Source organism: Trachurus japonicus, chromosome 17 (assembly GCF_045865225.1).
Source record: "Trachurus japonicus isolate A0001 chromosome 17, Traja_1.0".
In the NCBI taxonomy this organism is placed as follows: Eukaryota; Metazoa; Chordata; class Actinopteri; order Carangiformes; family Carangidae; genus Trachurus; species Trachurus japonicus.
Window position 1 is genome coordinate 11,796,079 of NC_140923.1, and position 19,285 is coordinate 11,815,363.

A 19,285-nucleotide genomic window follows, 5' to 3' on the forward strand; every position below is an offset into this window, starting at 1 on the left:
ATACAGGGTAAGAAAGTTACCCTCTCTGTAAATGATGCAAACCTGGGAAAACTAACTGATCATCATGCAGTCAGCAGATTTAACATCTGCCGCACAGACATATAGGATGGAGCCGTCAGAGGATTTAACTGGGGAACATCCTCTGAGAAGAAGGACCTGTTTGTGAAGTTCTCTGATGATGCTGACAGATGTGAGGAAGGCATAGATAGATATGGGTGGCCCAAGGAGAGAATTTCTCTCTCTGCTCATGAAAAAACTGCCGACACGGCCCATATTTGATGGACCAAAAGGTACTGTCTGTATGTGGAATTCTTCAAAATAACTTTATCAAATAACCATTTAATTCTTGTTTAATGTGGATGATGTAACACTTAATTACTCTGAATTTTCATGGGCAGCAATGACAGATGATGAATATAATATATCCAATTTTATCCACACAAATTACAATGCAAATTACAGTGTATTGCATTATATTTTGTATACTTTTGTACACTTCTATTCATTCAATTAATTACAGCTATTTCTACTTTTAGAGGGTAGCAGTGAAGTAAGCCTGGATAAAATCCTCATGTTTGCCACAGGTGTGCCAAGTATACCTGTTGGCATGGAACCTCAGCCACACCTGAACTTTAACACCACTTCCAAAATCCCCATGGCAAACACATGCGCTAACACCCTAACGGCGTGTTCCCACCAAACGCGATGAACGCGATTTAATCGCGCGTCAAATGAAATCGCGTCGTGCTAGACGCTCCAGTTTTGACGCTGGTCTAAAACGCCTCGTTGCGGCATCGCATCACGGGGCTGCAGGAGGGCAGGAGCCCGCCCAAAAAACAACATTTCTTCCACTATTTCATTCTCTCGTCGACCATGGCTGAGATAACCACTGTCGCTGCACTGTTCCTGTCCCACAGGGACGGGTTGGGACAGGAACAGCTCCGTGACTGTGTGACTGACGCCTGTTGAGTGCTTTGGGACGGGGCGCCGGCTCACAGCGCCCGCTGGTTGAACACAGCAGTGATAACGTGCTTTCAGGTCCGAATCTCCAAACCAGAAACGTTTGTAACGGCACCGGAAAAGCAACAGTGAAGAGCTGTGGCTTTGCTGCAGCTAATGGGGATCTGAATAATAAACTAAACTAAACCAAAGATACTCTATTTAGGTTATAAACCGTCTTTGACTAAACTGCCAAGGGAACACCAGTACGTCAGCACGTCGGTGACGATCTCAACGCTGATAGGCTGTCGCGGCGCGTCTTTATGCAAATTCGCCGCAAAAGTTCAACTATTTCAACTCGAGCGATGAAGCGTCACCGCGCCAGGCGGCGATGGAAGCGATTTTTTGCGGCCAACGTGTCCATCGCATCGCCCGGTGCAATGATGCGTCTAATCGCGTGTTTGCATTGACTTTACATGTAATCTCGAGGGAACACGCCGTAACACTGCCTGTCCTGGAGACCTACAGCTCATTTAAGGCAAACATGACCTTCGGCATCCTGAATTCCCCTGGGTTTGGGTGCATTTAGTCAAAATTAATTACATTGGCATTCACATCTTGTGCTAAAAGTTACTGTTATGAAATCTGCCTGGCTTGTTATTTGTTCGTGTTTTTCATGTGAGTTCATCCATCATTGGAAAATGTTTACTTTGTTAATCAAATGAAAAGGAAAGAAATAACATTCCTTGTTATTGTTATGATATGATATGATATGATATTATATTTTATATTATTTCGACACCATTCCTTGTCGAAAAGGTTCTGTTTCATGGACTTCTTTGTCTTACCTTACAAATAAACCTTTTTAACCCTCTGGGCCTGTTCGTTTTTATATCAGTTAAGTCTGTTTTGGCAACCTACGGAAAAGGCTGTAATTTTTTAGAATTTAAATTCTAAAAAAATATATTTGTGCCCGCCTGATTTAGATGCCATTTTTCGAAGACTAAATTGGCACAGATTTTCCCAGATATGGTAGATGTCTGTTGCAGATGTGGAGGCACATCCTGCAATCTTATGTTTTTCTCTTGCCCAGCTCTGTCGAACTTTTGGCAAATTTACTTCAACACCATGTCTAAGGTATTTTCAAGAACTATTCACATTTCTCCACACATTGGCATTTTTGGTCTTCCGGATGACTATACCCTATATCAGTCCCTCCAGGATTTCGCAGGCTTTTTTTGTGATTGTTGCGGCCTAAAGTGCCTGATTTTGCGGCCACATTTTGAAAAAATTGCGGTGCATGTTGCAATGTTTTAAGCGCTTTTGTTGCGATTAAATTGCGGGAGACAGCGAAAGTTGCAAAAAAAAAGTTGCAGTTTTGTTCTGAATAATTAAAAATCAAAGGAAAATTGAACATTTTGAAATGTCACAAAATAATGTGAGGTCCTGTTATACCAGCAATTTTCCACTTGTTAAGAAAGGCACAGGAAAATTACATAGAGTTGAAAGTTGTTTTACTTTTAATTAAAATGTCTGTTTAAAAATCGTGGTAAAAGAACTGTTTTAAAATGCCATTAAAACAGTCCAGTCTTTGAATAAAAAGGGGAGGGTGGCTACTCAAGTCCAGGGCCAGGGCCTTAGGATGGGGGAAGGGGCACCTGGCCGCCGGCTGCTCCGCTCCGGCCCTGCAGTGGCGCACTCACTGGATTCCCCCTCGGCGAGTGCTGCGGGGTTGACACAGCCTTGGGTGGTCAAGCAGGACAACTCACACACTCAACACGTTCAACTCAGCTTGTGTTCCTTTACTTATCACTTTGTGCACGTTGTATCAAGTTTCTTGCCGTCAGCCCAGCCACGCCGTTCCTCCGTGGACTCACTTTCAACCACCGCTCCGTCCAGACTCGCACTCTCTGCTGTGGAACTCGCGGAAAGCACCGACGATTGGTCCAATTTGCGGAAAAGTTGCGGTGATTGTACAAAATTGCAAGATCGCAAAAATTTGCGGGGATTGGCTGAATTTGCATTAATTGTTGCGATCGCAACATCGCGAATTCCTGGAGGGACTGGCTAATGCTGCGTTCCAGGCAGGCTTTTGAAACCGTAAATTACAGCTTCACATCACGACCAAGGGGGCAGTTGTCGGTCTGAGAAGTGAAGCTCACTTCCGCGTTCAAAAAACTGCAATCCCCTCGGCTTCCTCTGGGGGCTGGTGTCAGAAGAGAGCAACTCCAATTGAGCCCCATGTTAAAATAGCCGACTTTACAGCTTTAAAAAAACATATTTACAGCCTGGTACATTTCATTTTTTTGGTCTCAATCGATTCTACCCCCGCACACACTCTGAGGGGGGTGAATTTTTTTTAAACTCTACCGTTTTACTATTATTAGGTTTAAAGTTATTAGGGCGCGGAAACGTTGAGTGACAGGTCCGGAGACCGCTGCTTCGAGGCCAGTGGGCGGGCTCTCGGCCGGCCAACGGCCGCACCGCCCCAAATATGGCAAGTAGAATCCAACATGGCGCAGTTCAAACCCCCGTAGTAGCGGCACAAAACAGACTCCCCCAAACCAATGGGTGACGTCACGGTGCTACGGCCGTTCTTTATACAGTCTATGGTCACGACTTACGACTTTGTAGTGTTTCAGGCAACCCACTCGTGTTTTTCCGACCTGTTTTACCTGTGAAAGTCACTATAACGGCCACTCGTAACTTCCGACCCGTGAACTCGTACCAGATCAAACTGGTACGACTTCACAGGTCGGAAAAACACGAGTTACGGGTTGCCTTGAACGCACCATAACGTCTTGTCAGCCGATGGAGTTAGCAGCCCCCGCCCTTGTCATGGATCTATTGGTCCTCGTCCCTACGTCACCACATTCAGGCGCATCCCTTGGCTGCACACACAGAGAGGACTGCCCCTTTATGCCGTTCTCTCTCCTCATTGGATAAAACTTGTAGGATACGAAAAAAGTTTTCTCCTCGGCTCAGAGCAGAGCAGAGGGACTGAGAGACCCGTGTTTCGGTCCAAACACTCTATTACCCCTTTCCCACTGGCCAAAAAACCCGTTTAAACCCGCTAACAATCGGCTTTTGGTGGCAGTGGGAAAGGCGCAATGAGCCGCGTCTACGCGGGGTCAAACGACTCGGCAAGCGACGCGGGTTAAAATCGCCTTCAATCAGCTCGGCCCTGCTCGGCTTGCAGTGGGAACGCCAGACCCGCGTCAACCCGCTAATTTACGTGATGACGCTGAACGTTACGTGACGCCACGTCATCGCGCCGGTCGCGTCTCATATCACCAAAACAAAGATCCGCTCTCATTCGAGACTGGGACAAACGTCTCTGACTGGGATCAAAACATCAAAGAACACTGACCGAAAACGATTGAAAAAAAAGAAAAGAAACGACAGTCTGTTTAACTGACGTGTTGTACCGCGGACGAACCGTCATATGGCCGCGGCAGACTCGCTGTCCTCCGCGGTCCTGGTGCTCCGCAGGTCGGCCAGACGCCTCGTCTGCCTCGTCTGCCTCGGCCGACAGACCTCCGCGGCCGGCGGCTGTGGCATGACTCGCACCGCGGATGAGAGCGGGGCAACATGGTTGCTCTGTCTGATCCCTCAGCGGGGGGTCAGACTCGGCTTTTTTTGGTCAATGGGAAAGGGGCCAAATGCCGATTGTTAGAGGGTCGACCCGCGTTTAAAAAACCTGTGTCGACCCGCTAATTTTAGTGGGAAAACGGCTTATGTAAGTGATTGCTGTCGGAAGATATAACTATTTAAGACTTATATTAACACAAATATTCCGCTTACTTCAGAAGTAAGACGTACTGGTGGCAGAAAAATACCGGAAGTAAGCAACAAATACACGTCCTGACCATAGGTCCTGACATACAGCTCAACTTTAAAAAGCAGCGCAGCTGCTTGGCTGCAGCACGACCCTAAGCTGTGATGATGAGCCACATTAGAGGGTGAATTTTATTTAATTTTCGTAATCGCGGTGCAGAACAGTGAGTTTGGAGCTGACGAAAGGAGAGAAAAAAGAGAGTCGTGCCGCGGCGAGACCGGTGAAATGCTGATTAGAGGAGTGATCAGCGGTGACCGCCACGCTGACGGACCCAGTGGAAATTGGGGTGATACAACGACTGCTGAGGAGGAACTATAAAGAACTCAGCTGTGATTTAAACTAGGACCTAAACCGAGTCGAGTAGAGCCGAGCTGTAACTGTGTAGTGGAGAAGCGGCAACACACGCGCGTCCCCTCAGATGCGGCTGCATCTCTAGGTCACTGGTGTGTGAGTGTGAGAGAAATAAAAGCTCTGACTTGCTTGGGCAGACGTTGTTTGGTGTCACCCGCTGATTTTATGTAGGCTACAATATCTAGACCCCGAATATAAGACGACCCGTCCTTTACAACTTTTTTCGACAGAAAAAATACTCTTATCGGTCAGTGTATAAACTATATGTAGATATTGCGTGCATCGTTTAGGGATTTTTATAAACAACAACATAAACATTTACTGTTAACACGTGTACACGTTCACCCTCTTATTCATTTATTTTGACATTCATTCATTCATTTTTACACACATCGGGTCATGAGCGGTGTCCCTAGCAACGGTCTGTGATATATAGCCTAACAACGGTCTGACTAATACAGAAATAACAGACATGGATCCGTTAAATAAATTGTAATATACAGCCATACAAGTAGGCTACAGTTTGCTGTCATACCGTAGTTGATGGACTTGTTGATGATCGCCCACGCAGCGTTTTGTGTCCCTAGGCAGTAGCCTACGTCGGTCCGTAACACACAACACACTCCGTTGCTAATCGTTACCTTAGCCTACTCAGGTATGACAACCTGTTTTCTGTTGACAAAACATTAAAATAATCAGAGAAGGTCTCTGTATGATCCATCTTCCTCTGATTTGATCGCTCTTGATGCCGGTTTTCCCCTGTTGACACCAGATCAGCTGTCACGTTCTGCCACCAGTGAAGCCCCGCCCACAACATACGTCATCAATGTTTATAAACATAGAAATGGTCTATGAGGAGAGAGAACGGCATAAAGGGGCAGTCCTCTCTGTGTGTGCAGCCAAGGGATGCGCGTGAATGTGGTGATGTAGGGACGAGGGCGGGGACTGTTAACTCCATCGGCTGACAGGAAGTTAGACAAAACCACCGGATCGCTTACTTCTGCTTTAAGTACATAAAATAAATTTACTACTTTTTATTATAACTTTTGCATTTTTAATCTTGTGAAATCTTAAGTGTAGGACTTTTTTTCCCCTCAGCTTTTATTGTATTATCTCAAATGCTGTCTGAAAATTTCCCCTCTGATGTTAATAATTCAGAGTTGTATACTCATAAATAAATAAACACAAGTAACTGTCTAAAATTTCCCTCTATGGACTGAGTAAAGAAAAAACACAACTTATCTTTATTTTATACCAACCACATTAATCAAAATATGAAGACTCAATTTTCAACCACTGTTGTGAATTTTTAAAATTAATTTATTTTATTTTGGCTTGCTCCACCTGTTGGTGTCACTTCTTTTTTTATTTTCTACTCCAAATGTGAAATTGAAAGTGGATTTAATTAAACCACTTTGAGTGAACCAGGTGTGTCCCGAGTTCAGATAGGGCAACCTAAAGACGTGAAAGAGACTTTAGTCTAGTATGTTTGTCCAGTGACAATAAAATAAACACCAAACTACAACATTTAACTATAATTTCTCATTAAGTGCAAACATTTAATCTCTTTATTTAGCTGCGGGGGGGTCACGCGCAGTCACGCTGATGCCGAGCTGCTCATATGAGAGAAAAGTCCCCGAAAGCACTTTATATATATTAAAAAAAAAGATGTATATGACATTTTCCGAGCCGCCATTTGTTAGAAATGGGCTAAGATTTGTTGTAAATGTTGAACTTCATTGTGAAACTTGTGTCAAAGCAGCAAATGGGGAAGATTAACGTGTATAAAGCCGAGCGGCGTTAGCTTAGCATCCGGCTAGCTGCGAGCACAAAGAAGGAAAGCAACAAGAAAAAAGAACAAAAACAAACAGACACGAAAAACACTTTGTTCGGTGTCGATGCGGGGGTTAAAACACCACAGGCTCGGCGGCGTCTGGACGCGACTTACCGACGAGAAACCAACAAAGTAGGAAATTATTAATCCATTTGTTCGACAGCAAATCCATCTTCCTGGTTTGAAAAAAGCTGAGAAACACAACAGGAAGTGTTCCCGGGATAAACGTCCGGCGGGCGGGTTGGGGGCCGCTCTTTGGTTCCGCCCCCGCAAAGAGACGGACCAAACCTGGTGGGCGGACTTTGGTGAAATGCGGTAAAATCATAGGGTAAAATAAATGGCATCTTCAGTTTGTTTTTGTTTTTTTCTTCAAATTTTTATTGAAAAAGTACAAAAATAAACAACACTGGCATTTTTCATAGTGCATATACCATAAGTGTCAAGGGAATGCCAGATGAACATCATTCAACATTAGTGCAAGTTAACTCACAATAGGAACATACACATTAGTGCTTCAATAGAATACATTTAGAGCAGTTGAAATAAAAGTAAAATTAAAATAAACATCTCAAAATAAATAGTCAAAAAATAAATTAAATATAAAATAGAATAAACATTGATTTCATAAGGGGGATTCAAATCAATTTTAGTTATTCATTTCAGTGGGAAAATTCTTTAAATTATCATATAGTTTCTGTGCCTTTATTTCTGTTACAAGTTTTAGTGATTTCATGTACAATTTAAATTCATTCATGAAGACAATAAATTTGGGGGATGACTTCATAACTCTATTCTTGTGGATGAAAAATTTTGCTAGACAAAGAATTAAATTGCAACAGAGTTCATCATATTTGTTTTGTAAGATCATACCGAAAGTGACATCATCACGAGAGATAGCAGCTGGAAATAATACTATTTTTTGTTTGATCCAATTGTGGATGTCAACCCAGAAGGTTTGTATTATATCACATGAGAAGAAGATATGGTCCGTGGTTTCAATGTCATTTTCACAAAATGTGCATAAATTGTCATCGATATTAAAGCGTAGTCTTAAGTAATTCTTTAGAAGGATAAATGTTGTTCATAATTTTAAAGTGTGTTTCTTTCGTTTTGGGGGGTATAGGAAATTTTAGGTACATTGTTCTTAGTTTATCAATTGATTTATTATCAAATTTATGTAGGATATTATTTTTGTTTTGTTTGCCGGGGAACAGTGTTTCAGTGAGGCAGTTCCTTATAAAATGATTGTCACATTTTTTGTCTAGGATTAAAATCCCCTGTACTGACAATGGGCCCAGCTGTGGTATTATAGGTTGGTGGGCCAATATATTTTTTGTTAGAAATACAAATCCATGAGGAAGTGCTTTTTGTAATTTAATAAAGTCTGTTTTGGATGGGTTGAATTTATGTTTAGTGAAAAATTGTTGATAATCTAGGAGATTACCATTGGTAATGGCATCTTCAGTTTCCAACACCGGGGATTTTTTTCTGTATTTTTTAAAAAAACTAAAACTAATTGGTCAGTTTAAATACATTTACCTGTAGCAATGTCTTTCATTTGTTTTGGCTTCGCCCTTTTTCTACCAGATTCTGGGTAGAACATTTTCAAACTGTTTTAAATAAATCTGAGTGCACTTTAACCTTTCAATTCATTCATGCTATTCTTCACTAATTCAAGCAATTAGCACCCATTTCATACATCCTCCGTCTTTCATCTTCTACTTTTACTATTCAGATATTGTTTAATCTACATTAGTTCAAACATGTTTTCAAACTGTCAGTTTTAAGTAAATCTGAGTAGACTTCAGACTTTCAATTTCTTCATACTGATCTTCAACAATTCAAGTAATTTCAAACCATTTCATATTCTTCATATATTATTTAATCTCTTCAAGATTTTTTCAGCAGTTTCTTAACTTAATTCAGCATAGTTTCAACAATTTATTCAGCTCATTCAGCTTCCAGCTTTCAGCATTCACCCGTATTTCCTTCAGGAAATGCATTCTCTAGTTTGATTTCTTTTTCTATTGAGCCAGATTTTTCCCTTTGTTTTGAAAATGTAGGCTACTGTTTGGCTTCACTGTCTTTCCATTTACCAAAGTTAGACAGTACTGCATCATTAATCTTATTATCCTTTTATCAAAATGGCACATTCATAAATGTAGATACACAAATCAAAATCCTTTTTTTCTTACATTTAAAAACAAAGTCAAGCAGTAATATTAAAACCATTGAAAAATCTAATAACACAAAAGCTATCAAGACCTTGAACCTATGTGCTCTCTACAACATATTTTTTATAATGCAATCTGTAAAAAATGCCTTTATGCATGTAACCCCCTGGCGATAATATTTGTTGTCGTGTTGAATTGTATTGTTTTGCACAATTTTTAATAAAGTTCTGGAAAAATTTTTTACCTGTAGCAAACTAATTAAAATCCACCCAACATGTCCCCACCTTGTTTTTTTTTATAACCTATAACGCCATCCACACAGTCAGCCTTGTCCTCACTTTATGACTGTAGTGACACAGGGATTTTTTTTTTCTGTATTTGTAAAACATAATTTCATGGTCAGTTTTTCTTTGTTTTTTCTTAAAATTAATCTTTTATTTAATTAGATTTTCAGTTCATATACAATAGTACTTGACATGTGTACAGTATATTATCGAGGTAATCTTGTTGACAGAAGAAAAAGTTTGGTGTGTTGAGAACGGCCTTTCCACCCACTTTCAAGAGAAATAGAGAAAGAAAGGAGAAAAAAATAAAACCATGATCACTAATGATGTTACAAATAAACTAGGAGTAACTAAAACAAACACATAAATGGTGAGTTTTAATATATTTACCTGTAGCAACCTAATTAAACTCCTCCCAACACATCCCCACCTAGTTTTCAACGTAACGCTATCCAAAGAGTCGACTTTGTCCTCACTTTATGGCCATGATGATGACTCAGCCCTGTTGTGGTGAACTTTGATTTAATCCTGTAGCACTTTTATACACCCCCTCATCCTTCAGTGTCATAAACCACAACAATGTGTTACATCCGGGGAAAAAAACCACAGAAACACACACATACGTACAATATTTCCGTTCATAATTGAGCCTTTTTATTTTTATTTTTACCCAGATACACGTATTGGAGCAGTGTTATTCATCTCATACAAGTCAGAAAAAGAGACAACAAGTTAGGTTTAACAGCTCTAATGAAGCCACAGCACAGAACTCATGCAGCAGCAGCAGCAGCAGCCGTTAAGAAAAAAAAGATGAAGAAGCTTTTTTGTGCAGGATAGAGATGAGTGAGTGGAAATAGATCGATGAAAGGATTTAATAGGTTTCACATCAGTGTGAGCAAACATATATACTGTATTTCTGCTTTCATTTTTTCTTCTCATGTCAAGAACTGTGTTATTATTTCTATAGAGAGAGAGTGGATGTGTTTCATCTCCGCCACAACGTCCTCTTCAACGGAACTGAAGCGGACTCACACGCAGACCGATCACGTCCTTACCGATCTCCGTCACCTGGAAGAAACAAGGTGAGATTGGAGGTTTAAAGTTAGAAGATGCAGGTGTGTCTACTTAAAGGATAATTTCTGTTTTTTTACAACCTGGACCTTATTTCTAGCATAAAATAAGATCATTTTACTCACCCAGACAACTTTGGTGTCATTTGTAGTTGTTTTGATGAAATTAGCCCCAGTGGAGCGGCGCGTGTATCCGTATAATGCGAGAACACGGGGCAGCGCAATGCAGCCTCTAAATAACACATTATCCGCCGCAAAACTCGTTCATTTCACCAATATTTAGTTATGATACACTAGTGTTATTCCCCTCCGAGCCCGTGGTGGCATGTTATCAACATCCGGGTCTGTAGGTTGACCTACTGACCTCTGACCTGGATGATATCATCTCCGACCGCTGCCCGGCGCGGCTAACTTGCTACCGCTAATGCTACGGTTCGTTTCTGCGTGTTTCTGACTTGTCAGAACAAAATGAGCAGCTGGATGAAGTTCAGCTTCCACAGGCTTCCTCTCCTCAACCTGGACTCACTAAAGCTCCGGCTAGTTGAGATAAAAATGGACCCGAATGCCGAAGCAGAATGGTTATTATCAGAATGAGCCGGGCAGCGGTCGGAGATGACATCATCCAGGTCAGAGGTCAGTAGGTCAACCTACAGACCCCGGATGTTGATAACAGCTAACCCCGGACTCAGAGGGGAATAGCACTAGTGTATCATAACAAAATATTGGCGAAATGAACGAGTTTTGCGGCGGATAATGTGTTATTTAGAGGCTGCATTGCGCTGCCCCGTGTTCTCACATTACACGGATATATGCGCCGCTCCACTGGGGCTAATTTGGTCAAAACAACTCCAAATGACACCAAAGTTATCTGGGTGAGTAAATGATCTTATTTTATGCTAGAAATAAGGTCCAGGTTGTAAAAAACGGAAATTATCCTTTAAATGGACAATGTATAGATTTGAGTCTTCTAGTTCATTGAATCAACAACATTTTTGTGTGTATAATAACGTACCTGTGTGACCCTGCAGATCTGGCCTTTGTATGGAGGACAGTAGCAGGCGCCGGACAGAGGGCACTTCTCCACGGGGCGTCCGCGGTACAGGGGGACAAAAGAGGCGGCGCACAGGTCAAACGGATTGTGGGGGTCGTAGTTCAACTGGTGGGCGTCCGTCAGGGTCTTCTCACAAGCAGCCAGAATCTTACGGGTCTGAACGGCACAGAGAGAGAGAGATTAAAGATTAAATAAATACAGGGAATATACAGGAATCTTGAAGTTAATTCTAACACCCTTTTAAGACTTTTTCAAGACCTTCTCAATATTTTTCAATACCTCACCGCCACTTCAAGCTGTAACCATTTACATCAGTGACACTTTTAACGTAACAGTTTTAGTTTGTGATAAAGACTATAGACCACTATGATGCTACAGAATTCAAAATAGGCTGGGATAAGGCAAAGTTTATAAAAAAAAAAAAAAAACATTGCTCCACTCTCAAAAAACAAAAACAACAATCTTCTTTTCTTTTTTATGTACCAGTTCATCTTTGTTTTGTTTTTTAAATGAATAAATTCACACACTTTTACAATGTTTTTTAGGACTCAAACTCTTGGACAGCTAACTCTGAAAATTTAAGACTTTATAAAGTCATGAAAAGACTTTTTAATACTTTTTAAGGGTCTTAATTTTCCCCAAATTGATTTATCACCTTTTAATACTTTTCAAGACCCCGCGGATACCCTGAAATAGCCCTGAAAAGAGATAAAACACTTCAATATCTGTTGCAAAAACCAACCTGCTGTGCGACGTCTGGCTTCGGCCCCAGCTCCAACAGGCGTCGCGCGAAGCCGGCTGCAGTCTTGAAGTTACGCAGTTTGAAGAAGAGGTTCAGAGCTGTGCGCAACACCAGCACCATGTGGACGGGCTGGAGATTACAGTGGGTGAAATAAGCAGCCATCTGCAAAAGGGAAAAAAAAACACAAAAAAAAACACACAGATCAGAAAAAATCAGGCCAAGGAACGACACAACTCTATCACAACTTATCACCGAGGTGTAGGCCTACATTTACGCTGCATTGAGACAACTCGGAAGTAACTGAGAAGTCAAAACTCCAACTTGGAAATTTCTGACTGCATCACTTTACAGGTTAACTTGGAGGAAAAAGAAAAGAAAAGATTCCCAGAAGAAGGTTCGCACATTGTGGCCGACTGCTGAACACGAATAATATACAGTACAGGCCAAAAGTTTGGACACACCTTCTCATTCAATATGTTTCCTTTATTCTCACTGAAGGCACCAAAACTATGAATGAACACATGTGGAATTAACAAAAAAGTGTGAAATAACTGAAAACACGTCTTTTCTTCTTTGTCTTCTCTTTCTTCTTTTCTTCTTCCTCTCCTTCTTCCTCCTCCTCCTCTATCTCTGCCCCCACCAGTTCTAGTTTCTTCAAAGTAGCCCCCCTTTGCTCTGATTACTGCTTTGCACACTCTTGGCTTCTCTTGATGAGCTTCAAGAGGTGAACCTGACCTGAACATGGTTTTCACTTCACAGGTGGTGTTGCCTTGTCAGGTTCATTAGTGGAATTTCAGTGAGAATCTACAATGTAAATAGTCATGAAAATAAAGGAAATGCATTGAGTGTGTCCAAACTTTTGACCTGTACTGTATGCATCAGTAATTTATTCTTATTTTGAAAGCAGATGAAAATGCATGAAAACATTGACAAATAACTTTTATTATAATTCCAGTCATTCCCTTGACGATGAGGGGCGGCCGTGTTTTATTGCTGTCAACTGACGTAAAGTCGGAAAAGTCGGAGCTCTGAGATGATACCCGAATTTCCGACCTTTAATTTCTGAGTTCAACTAATTTTTCACAACTCGGAGCTAGATTTTTGAACGCAGCATTAGACGATGACCACAGATCGTTACCTCACACAGCCTCTTCTGCTGGTCCAGTGTGTCTTTAGGCAGCTTCTTCCTCTCCGTCTCCATGGTCAGACCCACGATGTACTCTCTGCAGATCGTGATCAGCTGCTGAGCCTGAAACAAACACGAACCACAGTCACCAGGTGAACGTTGGAGCGGAAATACTTTATTTAACAAGCTACCAAAAAAACAAAAAACATTAAATTCAAACGAGGTCTGGTTCTTCTCACCTCTGCGATCTCCTGCTTGTTGTCGACCACCAGCAGAGGCACCGACAGCAGGATGGCTCTGAAGCGCTCCACGGCCTCCTCGAAGCGCCCGGAGGTGGTCATCTGGTAGCACTGCTGCAGGCGCGAGATGAGGTCGGAGAGGCGCAGGCCGACAGCGGGAAGGCCCTGCTTCGCCCCACAGTCCTGTAAAAAATACATAATAACTCGCACATTAGACTCGTTAGATTTGAAGAAGATGAACATAACAACAACAACTCAGATATCCTTAAGAAAACTAGAAAATAAAAGTATATCAGTGTCCAAAACCAGACCAAGGTCGTTACCTTTAATTGTCGGTGCAAGCTATTTTTAGAACGGCGGAGCAGAGCTGTGAGCTGCTCAGAGCTACGCTATGGAGGCTCATTATGGGATTTCTTGGTTTCCCTCATCAAACTCATCAAATACACAATCCAACAACTCCACAACGCTCTGGTGGACAAGTTGTGACCTGCACATTCACCACGCTATGAGATAATAACACAACGTTACCACACAGAGTTGTTTTAGAGGGAAATACAGAGACTGCTTGATGAAAAACTGTCCCTGAAGGCAACGTGCATCAGTGGTTTTGCATGAATTTCCCTCTAAAACAACTCTGTGTGGTAACGTTGTGTTATTATCTCATAGCGTGGTGAACGTGCAGGTCACAACTTGTCCACCAGAGCGTTGTGGAGTTGTTGGATTGTGTATTTGATGAGTTTGATGATGAGGGAAACCAAGAAATCCCATAATGAGCCTCCGTAGCGTAGCTCTGAGCAGCAAAAATAGCTTGCACCGACAATTAAAGGTAACGAACCTACTCCTAAAACTATAGCAGGGGTGCAAACTCATCAGGGGTAGAAAAGGTGACAAGATACCGACCCCCTAGGGGGGTCCGGGGAAATTTTTTTTTAAACCAACTTTAAAGGTGAATTTACAGTCAATTTTAACATGAGACTAGGGTCCAGATTTACTCAGGTTTGCACAGCTTTTGCTCCTGTTAAACCTGCACAATCTGTCTCTGTTTGGTTTTGAAATATGTGAAGGGGGTCTTCAGCCTATGCAGGTTTAGCATGAGCAAAAGCTGTGCAAAACTTAGAGAATCTGTCCCTTGATGTCCATCAGATGAACCTTGCAAACCTTGCCTTCAAACTAAATAAAATTTAATACAGACTGATTGGTTCATTGTGAAACATTATTGATGTAAATGTGTTTTCTGTACGTAGGCTATGCTCCGAGGCAGCGCTGCTCTTTCTGTCCAATAACACACATGAAGCTTAAAAATGCCATAGGCTACATAAAACATATTAAGTGGCAATATGTATTATTATGATGTTCAAGCAAACGGTTTGGTTCACGGTTTTGTGGTCATGGTTTTCGGTTCGGTTTCGTATATTTTGATCGTTGGGAAAATCAATCATGTCTTGTATATTCAGGTTAAAACTTAAAGAATGAGGCAGTCTGACATCTGATACATCATCGTGACAGTCTGAGGTTAAAAGTAGGTGAGATTCTGGCTGCAAGGGAGGATCATTGATAGTTCCAACATGTTTTAATTTGTTGGGCAAAGAAAGTTATCTAACAAATGCTAAGAACAATTAGATATTCACTGAAATATACAACCTATATTTATTAATTGTGGTTCTTACAAAAAATATATCTTATAAAATATAAAAGCTAAAATGTCTCTTAAAGCTCTGCCCCTTTAATTAGTGCATACAAAATAATTTAACTTTAGCCTACTACTTTTACAACCACATTATTTACCAGCAACATAAAGTGAAACAGAGGCAGAGGTGTCCTGCCACAGTCAGTCAACCTCCTGCTCCTCCTGTTGCTACTGCAGGTCGCGCTGGAGCTAATAAATGCTAAACGCGCTAATCGCTAATTGGCCGCGATCGCGATCATCACACACACACGCGGTCCCATACAGCACCTACACAACGCTGCTGGAGCATCTTCTAGCTCCGACTCTTTCACTCGCCATGCTCAAAAAGTCGCGTTAGTTAGTCTGTATGAAAAGTGAAGCTTCAGGTGTGTATTGCTGGACAGAAGAGGAGCGCTGCCACCACTTGTTGTCATCCAGATAAGGTGCATTGGCTTGGCTCGGCTCGGCTCGGTAACCCCCCCCCCCCCTCTCAAATTTTTTTTTATTGCGGATTTACACGAATCACACAAATGACCAATTTGGGATCCAAAACGGCGAATTTCGCCGAAAGGTGACAAGTTTGCACCCCTGTATAGGGATTATGGCAATGGGCCATTTTGCCAAAAATGTTGAACTATCCCTTTAGTAAATGACCAATAACTATCAGCTGTACCTTCCAGTTCCTCTGGGGGTGGCTGCGCAGACAGGGCAGCGACGGCAGCCCCAGGTAGCAGGTGCGGCCTCGGGACAGCGTCTGCATGAACAGCGTCTTGTACGGGCCAAAGTTCACCACTCCCACCTGGTCGTGGAGCAGCTGCAGCCAAGAGCAGGAAACAGGAAGAAACATCAGTATAAACGTGTCAATGAGAAAAATTATATCAAATTATAAAATGGAAAGGTGAAATCCGGCGATCTGATTGGTTGTTAACTGTGGTATATTGAGCATATACCACGGCTACTATTCTAAAGCCTTATCACAGCGTAGGCTCTCACTCAGGCATGTATGACTGGTATGAATGGAAGTTGTTGCAGTCCGTAGCAAAAGACAGCTGATGTCTTTACGATGTTAAAAAAAATGGACAAAAGTAGTTGAATTGACATGTTTAAGGTGAACTTTCACCTCTGGGGAGGGTTAACAACGGTAGAGGGGACTGAGCAGTGACTTTCACCTGAAAAAAAGCGGAGGAAAAGACGAGATGCAGAGCTACTTGGAGCTAACGTCTGGAGAGGTGGGACTATTTTTTTTCACAGTGAGGCTATTTTATTGAATAATTTGTATTTCTGGTTGAATAAAACTACATGAAATTGATTGCGTATCCCTCTTTCATATTGCCTTTATTGGTAACCGTTTTATAAAAGCAATATATCACTCCAGTCCGTGGTATATGCTCAAGGGGGAACAACGCCCCTTAGCCGTGGTAGAATGAGCATATACCACGGCGTGAATCGTGATATATTGCTTAATTATATGACCAGCGCCGATTTTATAGAAAATAAAGAAGCAAAAAAAAAAGTATCTTACTCTCATGGCGGTTTCGAAGGACCCGGCCAGGACGTGATCCACCGGCAGCTGAGAGTTGTTGCACCACATCTGGGTCGGACTCATGCCCTTGGTCGGCGGCACGAAGAAGCCGTCTTCCGCTCCTCCGCCTGCACCAGACGGCAAGTCCTAAAGGGGCGGAAACAAGAGAAACGGTTTCATTACAACATCTGGAACATCTGCCGTTGGTAAAAGCGGAGGATGTTTTTTTTTTACATATTTATTTCAAACCAAACAAAAATTATATCTCACATACAACAACAAAATCATCCACGGGACACCATATAACCAACACAACCAAAACACAAGGTCACTCTCCAAAACCCCCCCCCCACAGTCATCTCATTAGTTTACATCATTTATCTCTCCTCCTCTCTGCTATACATTTCAAACACTCCTTTTCTAAACTTACTTTTAAATTGATTAACACTTTTGCTGAGTTTAATCTCTACATCCAAGCTATTCCATAGAATAACCCCTCCGACAGAAATACACATACTTTTAAGAGTCGATCTTACACTTTGCTGTTGCAATTTGAGTTTTCCTCTTAAGTCATATCTTTTACAACCTTCCCTCTCATGAAATAGTTTTTGGATTATACAAGGAAGAAGATTGTTTTTTGCTTCATACATGATTAATGCAGTTTTAAATTTTACCAAGTCAAAAAATGTTAATGCAGATGCCTTCAAAAAAAGTGGCTTAGTGTGATCATTGAACCTAACATTAAAAACTGTTCTTATGGCTCGTTTTTGTAATATGTACAGAGGCAACAGGTTGGTTTTTATACGCATTACCCCAGACTTCCACACAGTAACACAAATATGGCAAAACCATAACACCAAACAAAAGGATGTGTAACGATGTCGCTCCTCTCACCAGCTCCGGAGGAAGGTCGAGGTCCTCCTCCACCTCCCAGCCTCCTCCCTCCTCTCTCGCTATCCCTTCCTCCCCTAATCCTTCCTGGGCGTCCATGAAACCATCTGAGAGACAGAGAAACACGGGAGAGAGAATTCATTATTATTTAATTATTTTTTTTTTTTAACAACTTTATTTAAGGCATTTTCAGTTATATAAGAGTAACAAACATACAAACAAACTAATAATCAAAAATACAAGATACAAGATATCAGATCTTGTGAACATAATCCCGTACTAGTGCCCTCCCACATACCCTCTCTTGGGACCAAAAGTACAAAACAAAACAAAAAAAAAAGAGGGATCCAATGTTGCAAAGGTGTGACATCAAAGGACTAGTCAGACAGGTTGAAAATACCAAAATAATATGATTAGTTAGAGATTTAACTTCTTTACATAATCAATAAAAGGAGACCACACTCTGGTGTATGCGTCACAAGAGCTGTTTAGTGTATGTCTTATCTTTTCTATCTGAAGCAGAGATAGAACCTCCTGAATCCATCTCCTGAAGGGCGGGCATTTATTAGATTTCCAATTCATTAAGATCACCCTGCGAGTTATAAGGCTGCAGAATGCTATTGCTCTCTTTTGTTTATTAGTGGTGTATATTTCTGAGGGTGTGACTCCAAACAAAGCGGTGAGTGGGTTGGGTTTGAGGGGTGTGTGGCATAGAACAGATAGACAGTCGAAAATGGAGGACCAGAAATTAACTAAAGAGGCACAGGACCAGAACATATGGCCCAGTGACACTTGGTTGCCACACCTAGGACAGGTAGGGAGAACAGACGGGTATATTTTAGCTAGCCTATCATTGGAGTAATGTAGCCGATGAAATACTTTGAATTGCATCAGCCCGTGCCCAATACATATAGAGGAGGTGTGTATGTTAGAGATACATTTAGCCCAGACATCATCCGGTATCACGGTTTCCAGATCGCGTTCCCATGCTTCATGCGTTTTAGTGTGTGATGGGGGATCCACATTGTGAATTATTATTTAATTTATTCAATTTATACAACACTGTAGTGCTGACGGTGTGCTCCTGTGTTTTAAAGAATATTTCTAAGTCTAATTCACCTTCGTCCAGCTGGAGCTCGGCATCGTCTCCCCAGCCCTCGCCTCCTGTAGCTTCCATGTCCAGATCAGCGGCCATCTGACCTGCCTTCCCTACAATAGAAAAAAAACAAAAAAAAAACACGGTTCTCACTCTGACAGCAGGTTTCCACAAATAATCTGACTTTACTTTGACTTTCAGCACATTAAAAAAAAAGAGAAAACACTTAAACAAACTTATCACAATTGACCAATGGTCTTTATTGAAAGGGTCGGTCTATAGAATGGACGGTCTATAGTTTTTATGGTGAGTTAATTTTAACAGAAAGAGACAAAATATCAACAAAACATCCAGAAATAATATCAGCATATAAATGTTGCATCATAAAAATGCTAATTTACATGTGATAAAGTGAAATAAGGGTATAAAGGGATAAATTATGATATATGTTTTTAAACCACG

The 19,285-nt window shown here is 41.5% G+C and overlaps 2 protein-coding genes across 2 annotated transcripts in view; both read right to left on the minus strand.

The window, feature by feature from the left end:
• ncstn (nicastrin) overlaps positions 1-7,189 on the minus strand; it is a 42,425-nt gene extending 35,236 nt beyond the window's left edge. Inside the window, exon 1 of the mRNA XM_085803692.1 lies at positions 7,077-7,189. Within this exon, the coding sequence (XP_085659818.1) occupies positions 7,077-7,134 (58 nt within the window). The 5' untranslated portion in view covers positions 7,135-7,189. The remainder of the gene's footprint in view (positions 1-7,076) is intronic.
• Positions 7,190-10,051: 2,862 nt separating this feature from the next.
• The window catches only part of copa (COPI coat complex subunit alpha), a 36,707-nt gene continuing 27,473 nt past the window's right edge, over positions 10,052-19,285 (minus strand). The window contains exons 22-30 of the mRNA XM_085803691.1: positions 18,847-18,936; positions 17,731-17,834; positions 16,837-16,983; positions 15,988-16,128; positions 13,649-13,831; positions 13,422-13,532; positions 12,284-12,445; positions 11,503-11,697; positions 10,052-10,488 (exon numbers count right to left, since the gene is read on the minus strand). Of these exons, the coding sequence (XP_085659817.1) occupies positions 10,429-10,488; positions 11,503-11,697; positions 12,284-12,445; positions 13,422-13,532; positions 13,649-13,831; positions 15,988-16,128; positions 16,837-16,983; positions 17,731-17,834; positions 18,847-18,936 (1,193 nt within the window). The 3' untranslated portion in view covers positions 10,052-10,428. The remainder of the gene's footprint in view (positions 10,489-11,502; positions 11,698-12,283; positions 12,446-13,421; positions 13,533-13,648; positions 13,832-15,987; positions 16,129-16,836; positions 16,984-17,730; positions 17,835-18,846; positions 18,937-19,285) is intronic.